Source organism: Leuciscus leuciscus, assembly GCF_965113295.1.
Source record: "Leuciscus leuciscus genome assembly, chromosome: 1".
Taxonomy (NCBI): domain Eukaryota; kingdom Metazoa; phylum Chordata; class Actinopteri; order Cypriniformes; family Leuciscidae; genus Leuciscus; species Leuciscus leuciscus.
Window position 1 is genome coordinate 69,455,166 of NC_138725.1, and position 19,807 is coordinate 69,474,972.

The window sequence follows — 19,807 nt, forward strand, 5'->3', positions numbered from 1 at the left end:
ACATCCTCAATAATGTGCCATTAACGGTTCGTTCTAAAGCTTCTTGGCTTAAAGAGGACCTATTATGCCCCTTTTTTACAAGATTTAATAAGCCTCAGGTGTCCTCTGAATGTGTCTGTGAAGTTTCAGCTCAAAATACCCCACAGGTTCTTTATTATAACTTGACTTAAATGCCCCTATTTGAGTGAGAGCTAAAACACACTGTTTTGGTGTGTGTATCTTTAAAATGCAATGAGCTGATGCTCCCCGCCCCCATTTCCAGAAGAGGGCTGTGCCTTTACAGCACATGCTTCAGATACTCGGGTCAACAACAAAACAAAAAGTTGCATTTATGAATTACACAGACGGCAAATGACAGTATAGCTCTGGTCTGTTCAGAGATAATGGTTACTTTAGCCACATTAGCTATACAATTTGCAAAGATTCACAAAATGTAAAATGCGATAGTTCTGGATATGAAGTTGGATCACAAGCAGTTGGTATTGATCCATTTGATCCAGTCACATTCCCTCAATAAATAAAATGAATCCACTGCGTCCTCGGTGCTCAGATGCCAGGAGTTTATGGAGACTCTTATGGTCATTATTATTACAGCCAACAACAGAGCAGTTATAATGTTTATGTAGCTGAGACATATCACTTGCTGCTCTAGTGGGGATATAAACACGGCAGATTGTGTGTGGCTCACTCAGGGCGGGATCTATGCTAATAGGGCAGAGATCGCCACCCATCGTGAGCGGGGCTTGCTCTAGGGCGAAAACTGGGACACCTCATTTTGAGAGACTTTTTCTGTTTCATGGGGATTATAAAAAAAAATATTAAAAAAAGAGTGGGTGAATTTTTTACCAGTATATTAGGAAGGTTGTTTACACACACTGACACACACTGACGTACAAGCATCATGTAAAAGTGAATTTTGCACAATCTGTCCCCTTTACAAACAAGCCAGTCAGACTTGTAAAAGCACATTTTAGCTGTAATCTCTCATGTACGAGAATCACACCCGAGTTACCTCACACCTGATTTCAAAAGATTGTGACACTAGATATTATTTCATCACACTCTTCCGTTGTATTATGAAACGCATAATGGGGATTTCTATTTGCTAAAAGTACAACTGTAACTCCTCACTCTCCCATTACTGTGTAAACTGACCCCTTTTGACCTGAAGAGCACCAGTAGTTGAATAAGATTTAAACCTTATCTTGTGCTACTATTGTGTAAGTAAGCAATGAGGAAAATGACATCTGACAATTGAGTAATAATCCAGGCTAGGTAAATTGAGGTCAAGCCTCCCTCACAGATGGGTGGCAGTAAAGCTGACATCTCTTCTGCTAGATGCTGATCTACTCATCGAGTGTTTCAGGTTAGCAGTGAAGGGGAGTAACTGAAAGTTTCATCTCAGTTACTTTAAAGGTGCTGTAAGTGATTTCTGAGAAACGCTGTTGAAAGTGGATCAGACCGAGCAGTACAGCACACTTGTAGCCAATCAGCAGTAGGGGGTGTGCCACTCATGATGGGACAGAGAGAGAGTGTGCCAATCAGCAGTAGGGGGTGTGTCCACTCATGATGGGACAGAGAGAGAGTGTGCCAATCAGCAGTAGGGGGTGTGTCCACTCATGATGGGGCGGAGAGAGAGTGAGCCAATCAGCAGTAGGGGGCGTGTCCACTCATGATGGGGCGGAGAGAGAGTGAGCCAATCAGCAGTAGGGGGCATGTTCACTCATGATGGGACGGAGAGAGAGTGTGCCAATCAGCAGTAGGGGGCGTGTCCACTCATGATGGGGCGGAGAGAGAGTGTGCCAATCAGCAGTAGGGGGCATGTTTACTCATGATGGGACGGAGAGAGAGTGTGCCAATCAGCAGTAGGGGGTGTGTCCACTCATGATGGGATGGAGAGAGAGTGTGCCAATAAGCAGTAGGGGGCGTGTCCAATCATGATATATATTATGTCTATGTAGTATTGTACATGTTCCCCACTAGATCCATTTGTTCGACCAATGTCAGATGTGAAGTATTCTCGAAACCTTTTTGAGAACAATCATTATATTTTGCAATACATTTTTATGACAGTAGTGGTGCAGAAATGACACATTTCACATTTATTTGCTTTTTTTTTTTTTTTTTTTTTTTAGATAAATATTTACTCTGGTTTTTAGATATTTTAGAAATTTTTGTATGGCCCTATGATTTCTGCGATGCGAACGGAATACAGAAAAAAAATTATTTGGAATAAAATGAAAGAAAATTTTGGAGAGAAATGTTATTTCATAGAAGCCCTATTTATGTAAATAAAAAAATAAAAAAAATAGATTGAATGTTGGTTGCTATGTTTTGTTAGTATCTTATTTAGTCTGTCTTGACAAACTACAGTTTTGAAATAGCTTCCCCAGAATCAGCTGTAATTGCCCTGCAAAATGGACTTCCCAGGGTATTTCACCGTCTTAAGTGACATTTCAATATGAAGGGAGCGAAGTTCGAAGGGCACTGCGAACAGCATTGGCATCATCCCAATACTGCAAGAACGTTGACTAAAGGTGGAGAAGAGTTAAGGCTCCACCATATTTATAAAGTTCAATTAGTCCCAGGTGTAAGTTGTGCATTACATCACATTTACAACGCAACTATCATGATTACCGGTAATTAAGATAAAAGACTAATATCTAATATAACAAAATTGCATTTATTTTAATTTCTTACATCACGTTCAGACCTTTCAGATCACTCAATTTAGTGCTTTCAAATATAACAGATTATATTAATTGAAATTGAAAAATACACATTGATCTTATACAGTACATGCATAAAAGTATGATATTTATACTATATTTATAGATGTATATTATCTCTATGTTTGATGTTGCTGCAGGGTGTTGTTCCGTATGAACACATTTTGTCAAGTGAAGTGAACTCTAACAGATACCCCGTGCTCAGGGAATAGTGAGCAGTGAACACTACGTAGGGAAACCCTGTGGATTTGAGTTCTAGACGTGGTCCTGTGTCTGGAACTCATAATTGAGTTTGCGTCAGTATTTGAGTCGGCCGCTGATCCGTGTGTGATTTGTTTCTCACAGAAAAAGCCACAGATGGCTCCCTGCAGAATGAAGACTGGACACTCAACATGGAGATCTGTGACATCATTAATGAGACCGAGGAAGGGTGAGAGACCAACACACACACATAAACACATGCGCACAGATCTTGCTGATGACTCACAGTGACTCTCACGGACTCATTCAGAGCAGACTGACTGGGAATGTGCTGTCGTAGCGTCGTGCTCCAGCAGTAATGGGTTCTCACAGTTCCTCTTAGACCGTTTACAGCTGACGTTGAAAAGCATAAAACGTCTGAATTTCTTTTGAAAGAAGAATGTTTACAACTAGTTTTATCTGCACAGTGAAATTCAGTGCGATCCAAAACTATTGTCTTTCATTTGATGTAGGGATGCACGATACATCTGCCACCATATCGTATCGGCCGATATATGTTCATTTTTAAAGTTATCAATATCGGCCCAATAAGAAAATTTGGACAATATTGTAAAGCCGATAAATATTCGATTATTTCCTTCAGCTGTGCACTGTTGTGATGGTTTTCAATTGCTTGAAATATGATTTGAATCACTTCAAAAAAGGAAAATACAGTTAAGTGCAACGTGCAGTGCAAGTCTGTCATATAGGCTACAATTATAATGAGAACATTATAATTGTGTGCTTTGGACGTGGCTTTTAATGGTGAGACTTTTGTTTTTGTGATCAGGCTCTCAAAAAAAATTCGGATTTAGATTTATCGACCGATATATCGGTTATTGGCTTTCAAAAATAGAGTTATCCATATCGGCCAAAATGTTAATATTGGTGCATCCCTAATTTGATGTATTAAATGATGTACACTACCGTTCAAAAGTTTGGGGTTGGTAAGATTTTTTTTTTTAAAGAAGTCTCTTCTGCGCACCGAGGCTGCATTTATTTAATCACAAATACAGTAAATAATAATATTGTGAGATATTATTACGATTTAAAATAACTGTTTTCTATTTGTAACATATATTAAAATGTAATTTATTCCTGTGATTTAAAGCTGAATTTTCAGCATCATTACTCCAGTCTTCAGTGTCACATGATCCTTCAGAAATCATTCTATTATGCTGATTTGCTGCTCAAGTTACATTTCTGATTATTATCAATGTTGAAAACGGTGCTGCTAAATATTTTTGTCACTTTTGATTCATTTAATGTGTTCTTGCTGAATTAAAGTATTAATAAATTTTTTTTTAAAATCGTACTGACCCCAAACTTTTGAACGGTAGTGTATATACTCATGAAATCAGCTCAGTGAATACAAGTGTGACTGGATCACTCCAGACGAATGTTCATACCAGGTGTAAACAGGTTCTTCACTCAGAGTCACGGTGCTTTTCCTGCTCCATATGATTCTTCACTTTCTCTTTTTCTCTCACACTGTTGTCAAACTGGCACTACAGGCTTGTCTCTGTTCTGTGTGAGGGAACACAGGACTCTGTTGTGTTGTTCTTTGTTTGAGCTGGTTGTTTCCTGTTGTATTAGAAGTTGTGGGTGTTTTCAAGAATTTAAACAATCTTTCCTGTTGTTAATTATGCATTCAATTATTTACATAAACGCCCTTTTTTAAGCAGATTATGCCAAAGAGTAGATTTGGACTTTGTAAGAATAGTCAGGTCTGATATGATTGATAGAAAGTGACCATCAGTTTTTGTTTTTTCCCCCTTCAGTTTTGTTTTTCAGTTCTGCCATTTTGTACTTCCCATAATGCAAGAGATTATTACTACTATAGTTCCTCTTCTCCATTCGACCTTACGGCACATGATGGCTGCATCTGAAATCGCATACTTCCCTACTATATACTTGGTGATAAGCAGAATGTGAAATTAGTATGTCTGAATTCATAGTATAAAACAGAAGACTAAATCAAATGGACACTTTACTTTTCGTTATTTAACGGTAGAGAATTTGTGAATGACATTATGAATGTAGTACGAACAGATTACATTCATACTAAGTAGAGTAGTTAGGCAGATTAGGCAGGTAATGCGATTTTGGATGCGGCTAATTGCTTTCCTCCATTTCTCCGGTCTAAAGTTTGAGTCATGAGCAAAGTCCCTCTTAAAGCGTAACTCTCGCCATAATGCAACCTAGGGTCTTTTTGTTCATCTACCCGAGGCAAACTTTCGTTTAAAAGCATAATTAGAATGGAAACGCCACTTTTAAGTTTGACCGTATTTTCGTTTTTGGTCAAATTGCAACAGAGTGCTTGGGGCACGACTATGGTAGCATCAAAATCGCTTTTTGTAAAACACTAAGAAGGCTCGACACAACATGAAACTTTGCTTGAAGTATCACCGGGGTCTCTACACATGAACTCCAGCATTGAGAACATTGTTTGTGTACACAGAGTTTACTAAAAAGAAAAATTTTGAACAACTCACTGTAGCTGTTGTTGTTTCCGTCCACCGGCATTTTGTCAGTCAAAAATAGTCGATCTCCAAATGCAAGGTAACAGGGAGGAGAGTAAAGATGGAAAGCTCCTAAAGCTTAGTTCCATATAAATTCACCGATAATTTGTTGTTTTGTCATTAGTGAAAATCAATATTGACCTTGTATTTGAAAAAGGATCCTCATATAAGAAACAATACTAAAATTCAGAGTCAGATCATTCGCATTCGGAGATCGGCTATTTTTGATTGTCAAAATGCCGGCGGACGGAAACAACAACAGCTACAGTGAGTTGTTCAAAATCTCTCTCTTTTTTTTTTGTAAACTCTGTGTACACAAACAATGTTCTCAATACTCGAGTTCATGTGTAGAGCCCCTTGTGATACTTCGAGCAAAGTTTCATGTTGTGTTGAACCTTCATAGTGTTTTACAAATAGCGATTTTGATGCTACCATAGAAGGGCCCCAAGCACTCCCATTCAAAAGGCAATTTGACCGAAAACGAAAATATGGTCAAACTTAAAAGTGGCGTTTCCATTCTAATTATACTTTTAAACGAAAGTTTGCCTCGGGTAGTTTAACAAAGACCCTAGGTTGCATTTTGGCGAGAGTTAGGCTACCCTTTAAGACAAGTCATTTGTTGGCCATCTATGTAACACCCTACTGCTGATCTTTTAACTAATGGCGCAGTGTTGAGAATAATTTATCTCATTCATTTGTACACAAGTTAAAATGTCTTTACGTTGAGTTCAACTTTTAGTAGCTGATGTCGTTGTTCTTGCTTATAAAAAGCTCCTTAGATCTGACTTGGAAGAAATGGGAGCTTTGATCACACCAGAGGAAAAACAAACCCAATTGGCTTCTCTTGTAAGCTTAGAGATAATGAACTTTCTGGCCCTGAATTAGAGTGTGTTTGTAAGAGGGCTTTCAGTACTGGTTAAATTGAGTCTTTTAATTCCTGTCCTGAGCTCACAGACTGCTCTGCTGAATTTTATGTTATAAAATGGATTGTTACGGTCCTGGATAATTATGGTCGATGATCCAATCGTGCTGAAATACACAACACAGACGCAAAAAGTCTATGACGCAAAACATCAGTTCAACTTCAGTAGCTACAGTTGAGGGGTTGTTCAAATCCCTAACCCTAAGTGGGAGCAATGCCACCAATAATTGGTTATTTGTGATATAAAGTAGGTATAAATAAACAGCTTCTTCAGTAGAATATACTCATATCACTAGCCCTTTAAGGCCCGTTCACACCAAGAACGATAACTATAAACATAACGTTTTAAATGTTTATGCTCTAACACCAAAGGAGCAACCACATTTACTGTCGTTTGACAAATTTTGGCAGGCGAAATCAAGTCATTTCAATTAGGAATCCATGCGATTATGAAATTCGCTTGATGACGAAAAGTTCACATGTTCAGGTTGGTTTCACAGATTTGCTGCGTTGACTAACAGAAAGCTGCTTGGTCGTGTGAGCTGTGCTTCATACATCACTACACTATTTACTAACAGACAATGCACCTTTCTTGTTCGTGACATTTCGCCAAAATTTCGCTAATCACACCATAACAGAATAGCGGAGTCAACAGTTTCTCAGAAGATTTAAAAAAAAACTGATGCATGTTAAAACCATTGTTAAGCCAATTAAATCCTCCTTTCTTCAAAGTGCACACTGCAATTATGGCAGAACATAACTGAAGCATGCTAGCCTGGGAAAACCCAGACAACTTCTGGCAAATTTAGATTTGCTCTGCAAGTAGTCTGGCAAAGAGCCCATTCAAGCCCATTTCTAATCCGTCGAAATCGCGGCACCAATCAGAAACGTTGAGGCGGGCTTTACACGATGACGATCGCTCTGATTGGTTTTAGGTCTATCCAATTGCGCCCAGAGGCATTTGAGCGACGTCCGTTGGTGAAGCACACTCAACTTTTAAATGCATTATTATATTAAAATTGCAAACACATGAGGACAGTCTCCATGAAAGACCCACTGGCAGATGAACGTGCTGATACATTTCTCTCCGAAACAGTAGGAAATGAAATTAGATTTAATAGAGGATTTTAACTGTGACGAGATGATTGACAGTGCAGTTTACGTGACAGGACGCACGCGACAGATCTGTCCGATAAAGATGACGAAGTAGTATGTCCCAAAGCTTGCCTACTTTTTTGCTACACATTCAAAAGTAAATACCTTTTCTTCACAAAAAGAGTACATACTTTTATGGCGTAGTGTAACTTAGGCGAATTGGGACGCAGCATATGGATTTACACGATGACGATCGCGATCGCTCTGATTGGTTTTAGGTCTATCCAATTGCACCCAGAGGCATTTGAGCGACGTCCGTTGGTGACGCCCCTTTGAAAATGAGTTATTAATGGAGCTTTGCCAGACCATAACTCAGTTACTACTGAGAATGGTCTGGTTTTAACCAGGCTAGAAGCATGCACTTAGAATGAACATAATGTTATCGTCCATTGGTGTGGATGGTAATATTGGTATCATTGGCGACGTTTTTGGGGAGAACGGGCCCTTAAGCTGTCGTCAAGTCATCTACACTGTTTTCCCCAACAGGCCCAAAGATGCCATGCGCGCGGTGAGAAAGAGACTCAACGGCAACAGGAACTTCCGTGAAGTGATGCTGGCTCTAACTGTGAGTTCCCTCACTTTCACATAAACCCTTGTGCTCATACTGTCTAGGAACAAAATCTGTTTTACAGTCTGATGCTGTGCACCTTTAATAGTTAATGACGGCTGAGTAGTTCCCCTCCAGGCTTGCCGGAGGCTATTTTGACATTTAAATAAGGTCTTTTGTGACTATATTTGGATGCATTATGCCAGCTGGAAGTGTTGTTTTATGCTGTCATCTGCGAGTTTTGGCATGTCTAAATGATCGATAATCTCAGCTTCTTATGTAATTGTCTTTTCTAGGTGCTGGAGACTTGCGTGAAAAACTGTGGCCACCGTTTTCACGTCCACATCGCCAACAGAGACTTCATCGAAGGTGTCATGGTGAAAATCATCACTCCGAAGAACAACCCTCCTGCTATAGTGCAGGAAAAGGTTCTGTCACTGATTCAGGTAAACTGAGTGAGGTGAATGACTCAATGACTTTGTTTTAGCAATAAGGGCCTTCAGAAACCACTGTTGATGACCGTTCAGAATGACGTGGGGTGTGTGGTAGGGCTAGAAGACTACCTCTGATGATGGACACTTTCACTGGGGCTGGAAACTAGGTCTGGTGGTCCTGCTCTATGAGGCAGCTTGCAATTGCATTAATTCTAGTTGACTGGAAGCCATTACAGAATCAGATTGACTCCATGTAAAGTAGACGTCGGACAGTTTCCAGAATTGTATACAGTGCGCAGCTGCATTTTGTCTATTCTTGCGTCCTCCCAAATCCAATAGTGACATTGTTTTTCAGCCTGTAAAATGTCCAACCATTAGACAGCAAGCATATTCTTCCAAATTTAGTAATTACAGCCATTTTCTAACCCAGCGGTTCTCAACAAGGGAGTCGGAACCCAATCGCAAACTTCATTAAGATGACTTAAAATTATTTAAAATAAGAGCCAAACAACAAAATGTAGTTATTTTAAGTTAAGAACCAGGGTTCACTCAAAAAAAATAATAATATTTAGGCCGATAAAAGCAATTATTTTCACTGCTGGCCATTGGCTGATTGTTTAAAACCAGCAAATGATCAGGGCCTATTAATTCCTGTCAATCAAAAGGGAGAGACAAACATGTCAGACTGCAACCCGTACTGTGAAGAAAATCTCTCTTGTGTTGAATTTAGGGCTGTCGAAGTTAACGCGACAATAACACATCAACAGTTAAAAAGTAGCGACGTCAAATCAGGCTCTATTTGACCCTATGAATCACTCATAGCTCAAGCCAGGGTTGCCAGGTTCATGGTTTTTCAATACACCAAACATTATTTGTAGTGTGCCTCCCATTCAATAATCACAAAGAGCTTTGTGCTTGTTTCTTCTGATATAAATTAAGTCTCAGCTTTCATATTTTGCCTATTTTTATCATGAAATTCAAACAATAAATGGCATTTTGACATTCTTAAAGCAACACTATGTAACATTTTTTACCTTAAAATAATGTTTCCAAAATCGTTTCAGTGGTTCGTCAGGTCGTGAACAGGGTGAAAGGCACTTATGCCTCCACTTTGCGGTCCTTTATCTGCTATAACCACACTATGTGAGATTGCCAGATCGGGTCGCGTTTCTGTAGTTCTAATGAGACATAAGAAAACTACAAATTTGACTAGCTTTACGGCAAGCGTTACAATAGTCATTATTTAGCTTTTCTTCGTTTCTGATGTCGCAATAAATCATACTTTCATAAAATCATGCATCATCACTCTACCTTGTCTGTGGACATCGTTCATTGCAAAGCCGGTGCTGGATAAACAGTGAGTGTGCGTGTGACAGTAGGCTTTGGTAGGCTAAATGATTTACAACAGCGGTAATGGACAATTCCGCTTCCAACCTGTAGGGGGACCGAAGAGGAAAAGTTCCATAGTGTTGCTTTAACTGACGAGTTTTTTCTTCCACTGTAATTCAAGTTATAGCACGACAAAACATGCATGAACATCAGAAGGAAAGATACAGTACAACTTATCAATTTATCATGTCACTCAATCAGTGTTTCAAGAGAATTGTTTATGAAAACGACCTTATGGTTAAATTAATTGTATACAAACATTTTATTTGAGTGTAAATATTATCTGAAAATAAATAGCAGTTGAATATAATAGTTTTTTAACCTCTAATATTATAGTAATATATCAAATAAGAGGATTCCTGCTATAATTTACAGCAATAGTTGGAAGAGACATTTTTCCTCAAGAAAATAAAACTATCTGTATCATTATCGGCAGATGTCATTATGAATAATCGGCTATTGGTATTGGCTGAGAAATTTAGTACCTGATGTGGACAATGGGGGTACTGCAGTCAAAAGGGATGAGAATCAGTTCTTTAACCTTTTCCAATTGCTTGTATCCGAATAATTTCCACTTGTGGCTACTGTATATTTATCAAGAACGGCCATCAGCAACAAGTGATTAACAAAATTAATTATGCAATGTTAAGGGATTTATAGTCAAAGAACCAGATATGATGAATGAAGACCCGGAGTCAGAATTAAAATAAATTGAAGAAAAGTTTTACTGAAGATAGTTTGCAGTTTCATCAGCAGAAGTCATCTTCAAGACTCACACAGGAGTTCGCCCCGCTTACAGTTACAAAGATCACAGCATTTATACCCTTCACCGAGGTTTCTGATTGGCTAAGAAATAGATAAACACACATTTTCCACACATAAACAGTTAGACTGAAGCATATCTCCATTGATTAGGCGGCTGACACTCTGACCCTGAAGTTAGGCACGTTATGACCTTCCAGGTCGCAGATTTGGGTTTCTGGGCGCCAACATGTCCAGAACAACAACTCAGTCAATCTCCAATAATGCCAGTGGTTTCTTAACCTGTAACCAAGAAGACTAACACACACACACCGACACACAGCTTTTCCAAGGTTGGATTTGGCCAGGCTCTAACTATAAACAGGGAGTCTTCTCAAAACATCAAGATAATTCATTCTTTCTCTCAAGGAGAGGACACTTCAGTTAACAGTAATGACTTTAGCTAAGAAATGGACACTTAAACTATTGGTTACAATGACCACAGTTTTCAGGGTACCCTAGAAAAGCCCTGTATGTATTGACACATGTTGCATTATATATTTCTGGAAGCCGGGCTAAATGAGCAAGCACTGTTACTGCATTCAGATATCAAATACAGACATTAAAGAATACATGAAAAGAACATTTCAGTAATCACACTGCTAACTTCTATAACACAGTAAAATCTCACAAGCCTAGAGAAGTCATTCAACTCATGTTATGTTTAGAAGGAAAATTTTTGATTAATACCATGATTATAATCACTCATTAGATATACATTGAAGCAGCAGTGGATTCCAGAATCAACCCTCTTCAGCAAATACATGGTTCCTGTTACCTGCTAAAAAAGCATGTATTACTAATTGCTGAAAAATAGTCGGACTTTCCCCTGATAATACCCGGTTAGGTGTAATTTTAGAGCCACTTCCTGTGGGACGGCTCTTTCAGCTCTCTTCTGATCATCTCTCTGTGTTTGTGTTTCACCCCAGTCCTGGGCAGATGCGTTCAGGAGTAGCCCAGACCTCACCGGAGTCGTGCACATTTATGAGGAGCTGAAGAGGAAAGGAATCGAGTTTCCCATGGCAGACCTGGACGCCTTGTCACCCATCCATACACCCCAGCGGGTGAGAAACATGCGACACACACTCTCAGGCCTCTTGCAGATCTGTTTTTACATTCATTTCGCTTAATCTCCTCTTGTGTGTCATTCTAGGGAGTCCCAGAGGTGGATCCAGGCATTCACAAGTACAAAGCACACACGCAGCCCAACACAGCATCTCAGGCGACCCCTAAACCTGCAGCTGCTGCTGCGACACCCGACTTAAACCCCGCCCAGATCCCAGCCGTAGCGGGACCAATCACAGCAAACCCAGAGCAGGTCACAACTCGCCTTAGAGTAGACTGCTCTATTCAGTGTTAGGGGTGTACCAATATATGTATGTCGCCATACAAAAATGCATCGTGGATAGTGGCAATATGTATTGTGTATAATTCACCCAAAATAAAAATTACTGTAAGTGAAAAATTCAAGTTAACAGAGGTTTAGTGTCAGTGCTACATTAAACTACTATATAAAATGTTGAATACAATGTATAATAATGCAACGGGGGAATATTTATGGGTCCTGATAATGCCAAATGTCTTATGTTACCATAGCCCCTTTCACACAGAGATTCCGGATAATACACGGATAAAGTGACCCGGGATTTGACCCGGGTTCGTTTGATTTTGGTTCATTCACACTGCCAGTGATTTTCCGGAATCAGAGAGTGCGTTCACACACAACCCGTAAAAATCCCGTAAAGACACGTGACACCGATGTGACTTGTAATGTCTCATCAGCGTCTTAAGTTTGCTTATGAGCTGCGATCTCTCTCTCTCTCTCTCTCTCTCTCTCTCTCTCTCTCTCTCTCTTGTGCACGCTTGTGCATTTTTTTTATTCGATCATAAACTTGCGCATTACGTACCGTTTCACCAGCTGGCGAACGATCCCGGCTTCAGCGTCATCACTACGACACGGCATTATTACGGCTTTTGTTCACACAGCGCACGTTCGGGACTGAACACGGCAATGTTACTAGGTCCCCAACCCGGCATCGATGCCGGCATCAATCCCGGGTCGTGTTTGCGTTCACACAGAAGGCGTTCTGGCAATTTCCCGGCAATTTGCCGGGATCATCGCGCTGTGTGAAAGGGGCTCATGTAAAAAGTGGCCTACATTATTTTAAATATATCTAGTCAGTGACAGAGTGCAAGCATTTTCGTCTAAAATAATTCTGTGTTTTCAGCTTCAGAATCATGAATAAGGACAATTAGTCACCATTGTCCTGTGCATTGGGTTTCCAGCATCAAGTCCAAGCCTATTCATTTACACCCACAATGTTTTATCAAATTTATCATTTTTATCAACAGTGCATTTTTTTTTTGTTTAAGCTTTTACCATATTTCTTGGAGTAATAATATCGTATCGTGAGTTCTGTATCGTGATACTGTATGTATCGGATTGTGACATGAGGGTATCGTTACACCACTATGTGTTAAGCTGTGAGGTAAACGGAGGCCTTTAGTGAAAGGAGGCCTTAAGTTTTTAGTGAAATAAAACAATTTATCTACACATTTTCCTATCTACACTATATTAAATAAAAAAACACAGCTTTGATGAGCATAAAAGACGTCTTTCAAAAACACAATCTTACCGACGCCAAACTTTTGACCAGTATTGTGCATTTGCAGTTCTACATAAAAACATATATAAAATATAGATCATTTAATGTGATTATGGCTGAACTGGGCACCAATTATGTTTAGTTCCAGATGTTTTCACTGCTATATTTATCTATAGTTAATTTGGAAATGCTTTGTTTGTGCGTACAGATCGCAAGACTGAGAAGTGAGCTGGACGTTGTGCGTGGGAACATTAAAGTGATGTCAGAGATGCTGACAGAGATGGTGCCGGGCCAAGAAGAAGCCTCTGATCTCGAACTTCTCCAGGTTTGCGAGTTTTACCACTACACTCACTCCTTTACAGAGAATTCATTAGGGCTGTAGTACTCGAGTCCGGTCTTGGACTCGAGACCGTTTTTCTATGGTCTCGGACTTGTCTCGGACTCGCTGGTATTCGGACTCGGACTTGTCTTGGTCTCGGCCACTGGTCTTGCCAAATGTGGCTTTTGGTCTCGACCGAGTCCAGGTGTCTTTATTATGTTCCCAGTAAGCACACATACGGCTCTTTAAAAAATACACGTTTTAACTCGCTGAAAGTCCACCGCTAGTGCAACGTGAATATCCATAACAACCCGAAAACTTGCCTGCTTGCCTTGCACATCTAATTAATGGCGGCCTCCTGCAATAGTACTGACAGCTTGGCTCATAGCTTGCAGGTTTGCTTAGTGGCAAACTTTTTTCATTTGATTGGTTCAACCGCCACCCGCCCAAATTTAATTAAAATATTATTTTTCGTCACGTCATCCGCCCAATCCGCGGTTTATCCGCATCTCTAGTGTGTGTGAGTTGGCTCGGCCCTCCCTCATGCAGTTTAATTGGTTGACATCGCGTGTATGATTGACAGGAACAGAATGTGAGGATGATCAGACAGTCGAATAGAATGTGTGCGCGCCTTTAGGCCTATATAATTATTTTTTTGTTGTTAGTCATTTTTTTGTTAGTCACTTTGAATTAGTCAATTATTTTAAATAAAATTAAAATCATTCATTATTTCAATATTACATAATGATTTAATTTCTATAGGCTATACGTATTTTTTTTAAATAGAGTCAGCTCTTTGACACTGTTTTTGCTTTTAGATCAACAAATAGCAGCCCAAAATGATTGTCTTGATAATGTCATGCATAATACTTTTTTTTCCTGTACTGGACTCGGTCTTGACTCGGGCTCAAACCTTTTTGGACTCGGTCTTGTCTTGGACTCGAACCTCTTTGGACTTGGTCTTGACTTGGACTCGACTAGTCCTGGTCTTGGACTTTGTCTTGGATTCGACAAAGGTGGTCTTGACTACAGCCCTAGAATGTACACTTTGGTGATGGTGTATTACATTTTTACCAGGGCTCTGAACTGGTCCAAGGAACGAAAAACGAACAACGGAAACGAACAAAAATTAATTAAGAGCAATGATTATCCAATTTCATTTTACATTTATTCATGCCATTTCTAAAGTGAGGCATGTCACAGAAAAGTTACGCTCACAGAACTTTATCACGCTTCTGAAAAGTAAATGAGAGAAATGTCATTTTAATACTACACTTTAATACGTACTCAAGAATCCACATGCCACCACAAGGGGGTGTAACAACACAATATACCTCATTTAGCCTAATGCACGTCTATGAACCCGTGCTTTTAATATATATATATATTTTTTTGGTTCTTTCTGTACTCATCTTTCTGTACTCGTCTAGTTTAATGTTCCATAATGCATTTCTTGTATTCATATAATGCATTCTCAGGAGCTGAACCGGACATGTCGAGCCATGCAGCACAGGATAGTGGAGCTCATCTCTCGCGTGTCTAACGAAGAGGTCACCGAAGAGCTTCTACACGCCAACGATGATTTAAACAACATCTTCCTGCGCTACGAGAGGTGAGCAGAGGTGTCCGTCACTCAAAAGTTTCCCTCATCAGCCTTTATCTGACAGTCGAGGCTGACACACAACTCTGCAGTCAGCCTTTGATTTCACTCGCTTCGCTTTAGAGCAGAGCGCACAGGCTCTGAAAACACATTAGCATTTCTTTCATCTCCATCTTGACGAGTGTTTTTGATATTTCACCAGAGCTCTGTGTTCTAACAGGTACGAGAGATACAGGCTGGGCAGAGCAGCTCAAAACAATGGGGTGAGTTTGACACCCCAGTACTGCTTTCAGCATCGTTTTTGAATATTGTTTCTTGTAGGGTACATCTATGCCTTGTGGTAATATTTGTCTGTTAAGCGCCTGCTCATGTGTTTTTTGTTTTATTTTATTGTTTGCATGATGCTTAGCTGAGAGAGGCAAGTATGACGCATCGCTGTCATGTAGAAAGTGTCCTGCGTCGTCATCACATCTCTAGAGCTCTAGACCCTAGATATAAAAATATTATTTCATGTTGTCTTCCTTTTCCTATCTTTTACACACACATTATAGGCCTTAGTTCTGTTGTAACTTCAGCTTTTCCATTAAAAAAAGATCTCAAACTCTTCAAAAAATTTGTGAATTTGGCTGTTTATTATTATGCATTTAAAATAATCAATACATTTGTTTCAAAAATGTTATTTAGTAAATATTTAAATTATAAATTTTTTAGACTTGAATTCTTTAAACATGATTACTGTTGTTGTTATTTTTTATTTTTACTTTTGATTAACTCACTAATTATGTAAATATGATAACTTATGCAATAAGCATGTATATAAAATATGCAATAGTAAAATAGTATGTAATAATGCATAATATTAATTATAAATGGTTTCATTATAAGCTAAAAAATACATGATTAAGTTTTATTATTATACTTGTATAACCAATATAACGTAAGTATAATAATATACCTTAAGCATGTATTCTTTAATTTTATTTATATATATATATATAGTGTGTGTGTGTATATGTGTACACACACACACACACACACACACATATATATATATATATATACACACACACACACACACACACACACACACACACACACACACTATATATATGTATGTATGTATGTAGTTGTGTGTGTATATATGTGTGTATGTATATATATATATGTGTGTGTGTGTGTGTGTAAAATATATATATATATATATATTGCATATGGTATACATTTTATAATTTCTATAATTTATTATAATTTAATAAGTTATCATTTATTCATAAGTTTAATGTTTAATAATCTTTTCTACCAACTATTTATATATTAATCTAAATTACTTGAACATAATGCAGTGTCCCTGAAAAATAAAAATGCAATGGTATTCAAAAACTTCTCTTCTCTTCTCTTTTAAATTGAGCCGAATTGAATTATCCTTATGATGCGAATTAATTTATTATGCCCGTGTATATAAAAGGTAATGCTGATTGTTAACCTATATAAGTAAGTGTGTGTTGTGAATGCACAGGTCCTGAATGAGGCTTCAGAGGAGGACAATCTCATAGATCTGGGTCCTGGTTCTCCAGCAGTGGTCAGTCCTCGGGCCAGCGCTACACCCTCTCATACACCCGCATCCACCCTGCAGCCGCCTCCTCCTGCTCCTGCTCCTGCTCCTGCTCCTGCTCCTGCAAACACAGCCTCCCTCTCCACACAGCTGGCAGGACTTGGTGAGGATCTCAAACACTTCTGGATAAGGATAGAGAACACATTCATTTTTCAAAATCATATTGATAAAAGTATGCTAGCACTTTATACTAACCCTCAACCACATCCTAATCCTACCCTAACCGTAGAGTAAGTACATGTAGTTGCTTAATATTACTCAGTACTTAAATATATAATTATACTGTAACAATGACACCTTAAAATAAAGTGTAACCCTTTATAGTGCTGTTCCACATGTACATACTATGTACTTACTATAATAATTACAATAACTAGGTACTAACCCTGAACCTACCCCTAAACTTAACCGTAACCCATGTAGTTTCCTTATATTACCCAGTACTTTCTTAGGTAAGTACACTGAGAGTACACATAAGGTCACGTACTGTAAAATAAAGTGCAAACGAAAAGTATTTAACATGTTAGTTTAATTCCTCTATGAAACTCTAAGTTGACTTTAAGATGATTTCCTCCTGGTAGATGTGAGCGCAGACAGCGTCAGCGGCACTCTCAGCTCTCTGACCGCTCACAACCCTCAGGATGACTTTGACATGTTCGCCCACACCAGGTCCAGCTCTCTGGCTGACCAGCGCAAAAAGTGAGTGTCCACTACTATGACTATAGAGCTTATGCACCAGAGAAACAAGCGCACAGCTACCTTTACAATTTTGTCTTTGAACTTCAGGTTTTGCTGTATTTCTGTGTATTTCTATGGCATCGCTGTTGAAGAGTGATTAGCTGGTGAAGTGGATTTACTTATTGTAGAGTTAACAAAAGTTATCAAGAGCATTGTAATGTTTGAAGCGGATGTCATAACAAATGTCAGTAGACCCGGAAGATTTAAAAAATATGGCGGTTCATTCATAAACCGTAAGATCTATGGAAGACATGGCCAACACAATGAGGCCAGTGCTGAAAAGGGGCGGGGCTACATAAGGTCTATACCACATTAAAAATCAACTCTAAACTATTGTCTTTGCTTGTTTTCCAGTGTTATATACGAGGAACCTCAGGCTCTGGTTAGCCTGGCGTCTGCTTTAGACATCAGACAGCAAAATGCCACTGGGGTGAGTTTCCTAAAGCATGTTATTTCTCTGTACTTTCATAGTGATGAAGGGTTTGGGTTTTGTGTGTTTCTGATCACTCAGTTCTTACATGTTATTACTTTTAGGCCCTGTTTACACCTGGTATTAAGATGCGTTTTGGTCGATCGGATCACAAGTGGACGACGCTAAATACAAGTGTAAACGGGGTCTAAAACGTTTTGAGCTTGTCCACTTTCGACCACTTCCAGAGGAAGTTGAAAACGCATTCGCCCGGATTGCTTTCGTAGTGTAAACGCTCATGTGGTCGAATGTTTAAACAGCCACTAAAGACCGTCTTCAGACTTCATGCGTAAACATTATGGGAAGCGCGCTAGCCGGACGGGATTTAAACTTTGACGACAGAAGACCCAAGTTTGGTTTGAAGATGAAAAACGCACTGTTTCTCTCACCATTCCTGATTTGTAACACACACTCACAGCGTGATCTTGCGTCTGTCAGAGCAGAAACGAAAGCTGATGCTCTCTCTGTGTCCGTGTGTGTTCATATGTAAACTGCACAAGCTTATTTTGTCCATTAGATTAAAAGATCTGAAAAAGCCCATCGATTTACCGACCCATAGACCCTCCTCTAAAATGAAATGGTCGAAAGTGGACAAAAGAGACGGATTAAAACACCAGGTGTAAGCGGGAACGTGTCTCCCTCGTCTACTTGTGATCCGATCAACCAAAACAGGGCTTTAGTGTGCTGAAGACCTCACTGTTTCTCAGGAGATGGGAAATCGCACTCGTCTTGAATGGCAAATAGAGTGGTGCAGGGATGATGTATTTTTGTAAGCCAACCCAGTTGTTAGCATCACACTGGTTCCGACGACAAAATCCCAATAGGATTTTTCTTTTGGATTACCGTCGAAAATAAGCTCTGTGACTAACAAAAGTTTATGACTCGAACAAGTTTTGTTCATCCTGATAATCTTCACAAATGAAGACCACTTTTATGAATATATGAAGCGTTTGCATGAGCACGATTATAAACACAATGAGGCTTTGAAAGAGACGAGTTTACCTGTTTAATTTCCACCTGTCTCCCATGTAGACGCTTGTTAGCAACTGCCTTTTACAAGACAAATAAAGCTTTAAATCAATAGCAAAAGTGCACGTGTTACTGATGCATTTTATGTCATAGAATAAAATGTCAAAATATCTTAAGCTTGTGTTCACCACAGACCTTTTTTCAGGCATTTAACCAAAAAAACATCAATAAACCCATTGACTTCAGGAAGTGTTAAAATGCGAACTCGTTTTCTGGGTTTTGGCCTACCAAAATATGCCCCCCCGCAGCACTGAAACACATTTATAGTCCTCTACCTTTGCATGTCATTCACAGTCTCTTTTAGCATAAAAATGCTCCTGTTGTTGCTGACTCATATTGACACTATGAGGTGACACTCTGTGCCAAAACACAAAATTACATATTCACAATTAGTCTTCAACATGCCACAACTTGTTAATGCCCAAATTGGACTGGAGAAGTGCTTGAAGATTAGCTTGGGTTTGGTTCGGCTGAAAATAGCTGTGTGCACAAGAGCACATTGTTTTAGAAATTCCTTACAAATGCCACTACAGTTATTGTTGCTACAGTAAAACTGCGATGTTGGCGATTAGCCACCATTAAGCTTAATGGCAGAAAGATGTTGAAAGCATCTAACACAGTTTAAGGGTCAATGACAAATAAGATAGTCCACGATACAGAAAAGAAAAACCCTTTTAAAATGAATGTCAAGTTCT

The 19,807-nt window shown here is 39.1% G+C and overlaps 2 protein-coding genes across 3 annotated transcripts in view; one reads left to right on the forward strand and one right to left on the reverse strand.

Annotated features, from left to right (window-relative positions):
• The window catches only part of LOC309512435 (dynein regulatory complex subunit 3-like), a 31,826-nt gene extending 23,778 nt beyond the window's left edge, over positions 1 to 8,048 (reverse strand). The window contains exon 1 of the mRNA XM_082188029.1: positions 4,379 to 8,048. The gene's annotated coding sequence lies outside the window, so the exon portion shown is untranslated. The remainder of the gene's footprint in view (positions 1 to 4,378) is intronic.
• tom1l2a (target of myb1 like 2 membrane trafficking protein a) overlaps positions 1 to 19,807 on the forward strand; it is a 49,898-nt gene that overhangs the window by 16,552 nt on the left and 13,539 nt on the right. For both annotated transcript variants that reach the window (XM_082185897.1, XM_082185898.1), the window contains exons 2-12: positions 3,075 to 3,159; positions 8,055 to 8,133; positions 8,412 to 8,561; positions 11,669 to 11,803; positions 11,893 to 12,057; positions 13,554 to 13,670; positions 15,143 to 15,276; positions 15,485 to 15,527; positions 16,781 to 16,979; positions 17,458 to 17,575; positions 17,969 to 18,044. In XM_082185897.1, coding sequence (XP_082042023.1) covers positions 3,075 to 3,159; positions 8,055 to 8,133; positions 8,412 to 8,561; positions 11,669 to 11,803; positions 11,893 to 12,057; positions 13,554 to 13,670; positions 15,143 to 15,276; positions 15,485 to 15,527; positions 16,781 to 16,979; positions 17,458 to 17,575; positions 17,969 to 18,044 — 1,301 coding nt within the window. The remainder of the gene's footprint in view (positions 1 to 3,074; positions 3,160 to 8,054; positions 8,134 to 8,411; positions 8,562 to 11,668; positions 11,804 to 11,892; positions 12,058 to 13,553; positions 13,671 to 15,142; positions 15,277 to 15,484; positions 15,528 to 16,780; positions 16,980 to 17,457; positions 17,576 to 17,968; positions 18,045 to 19,807) is intronic.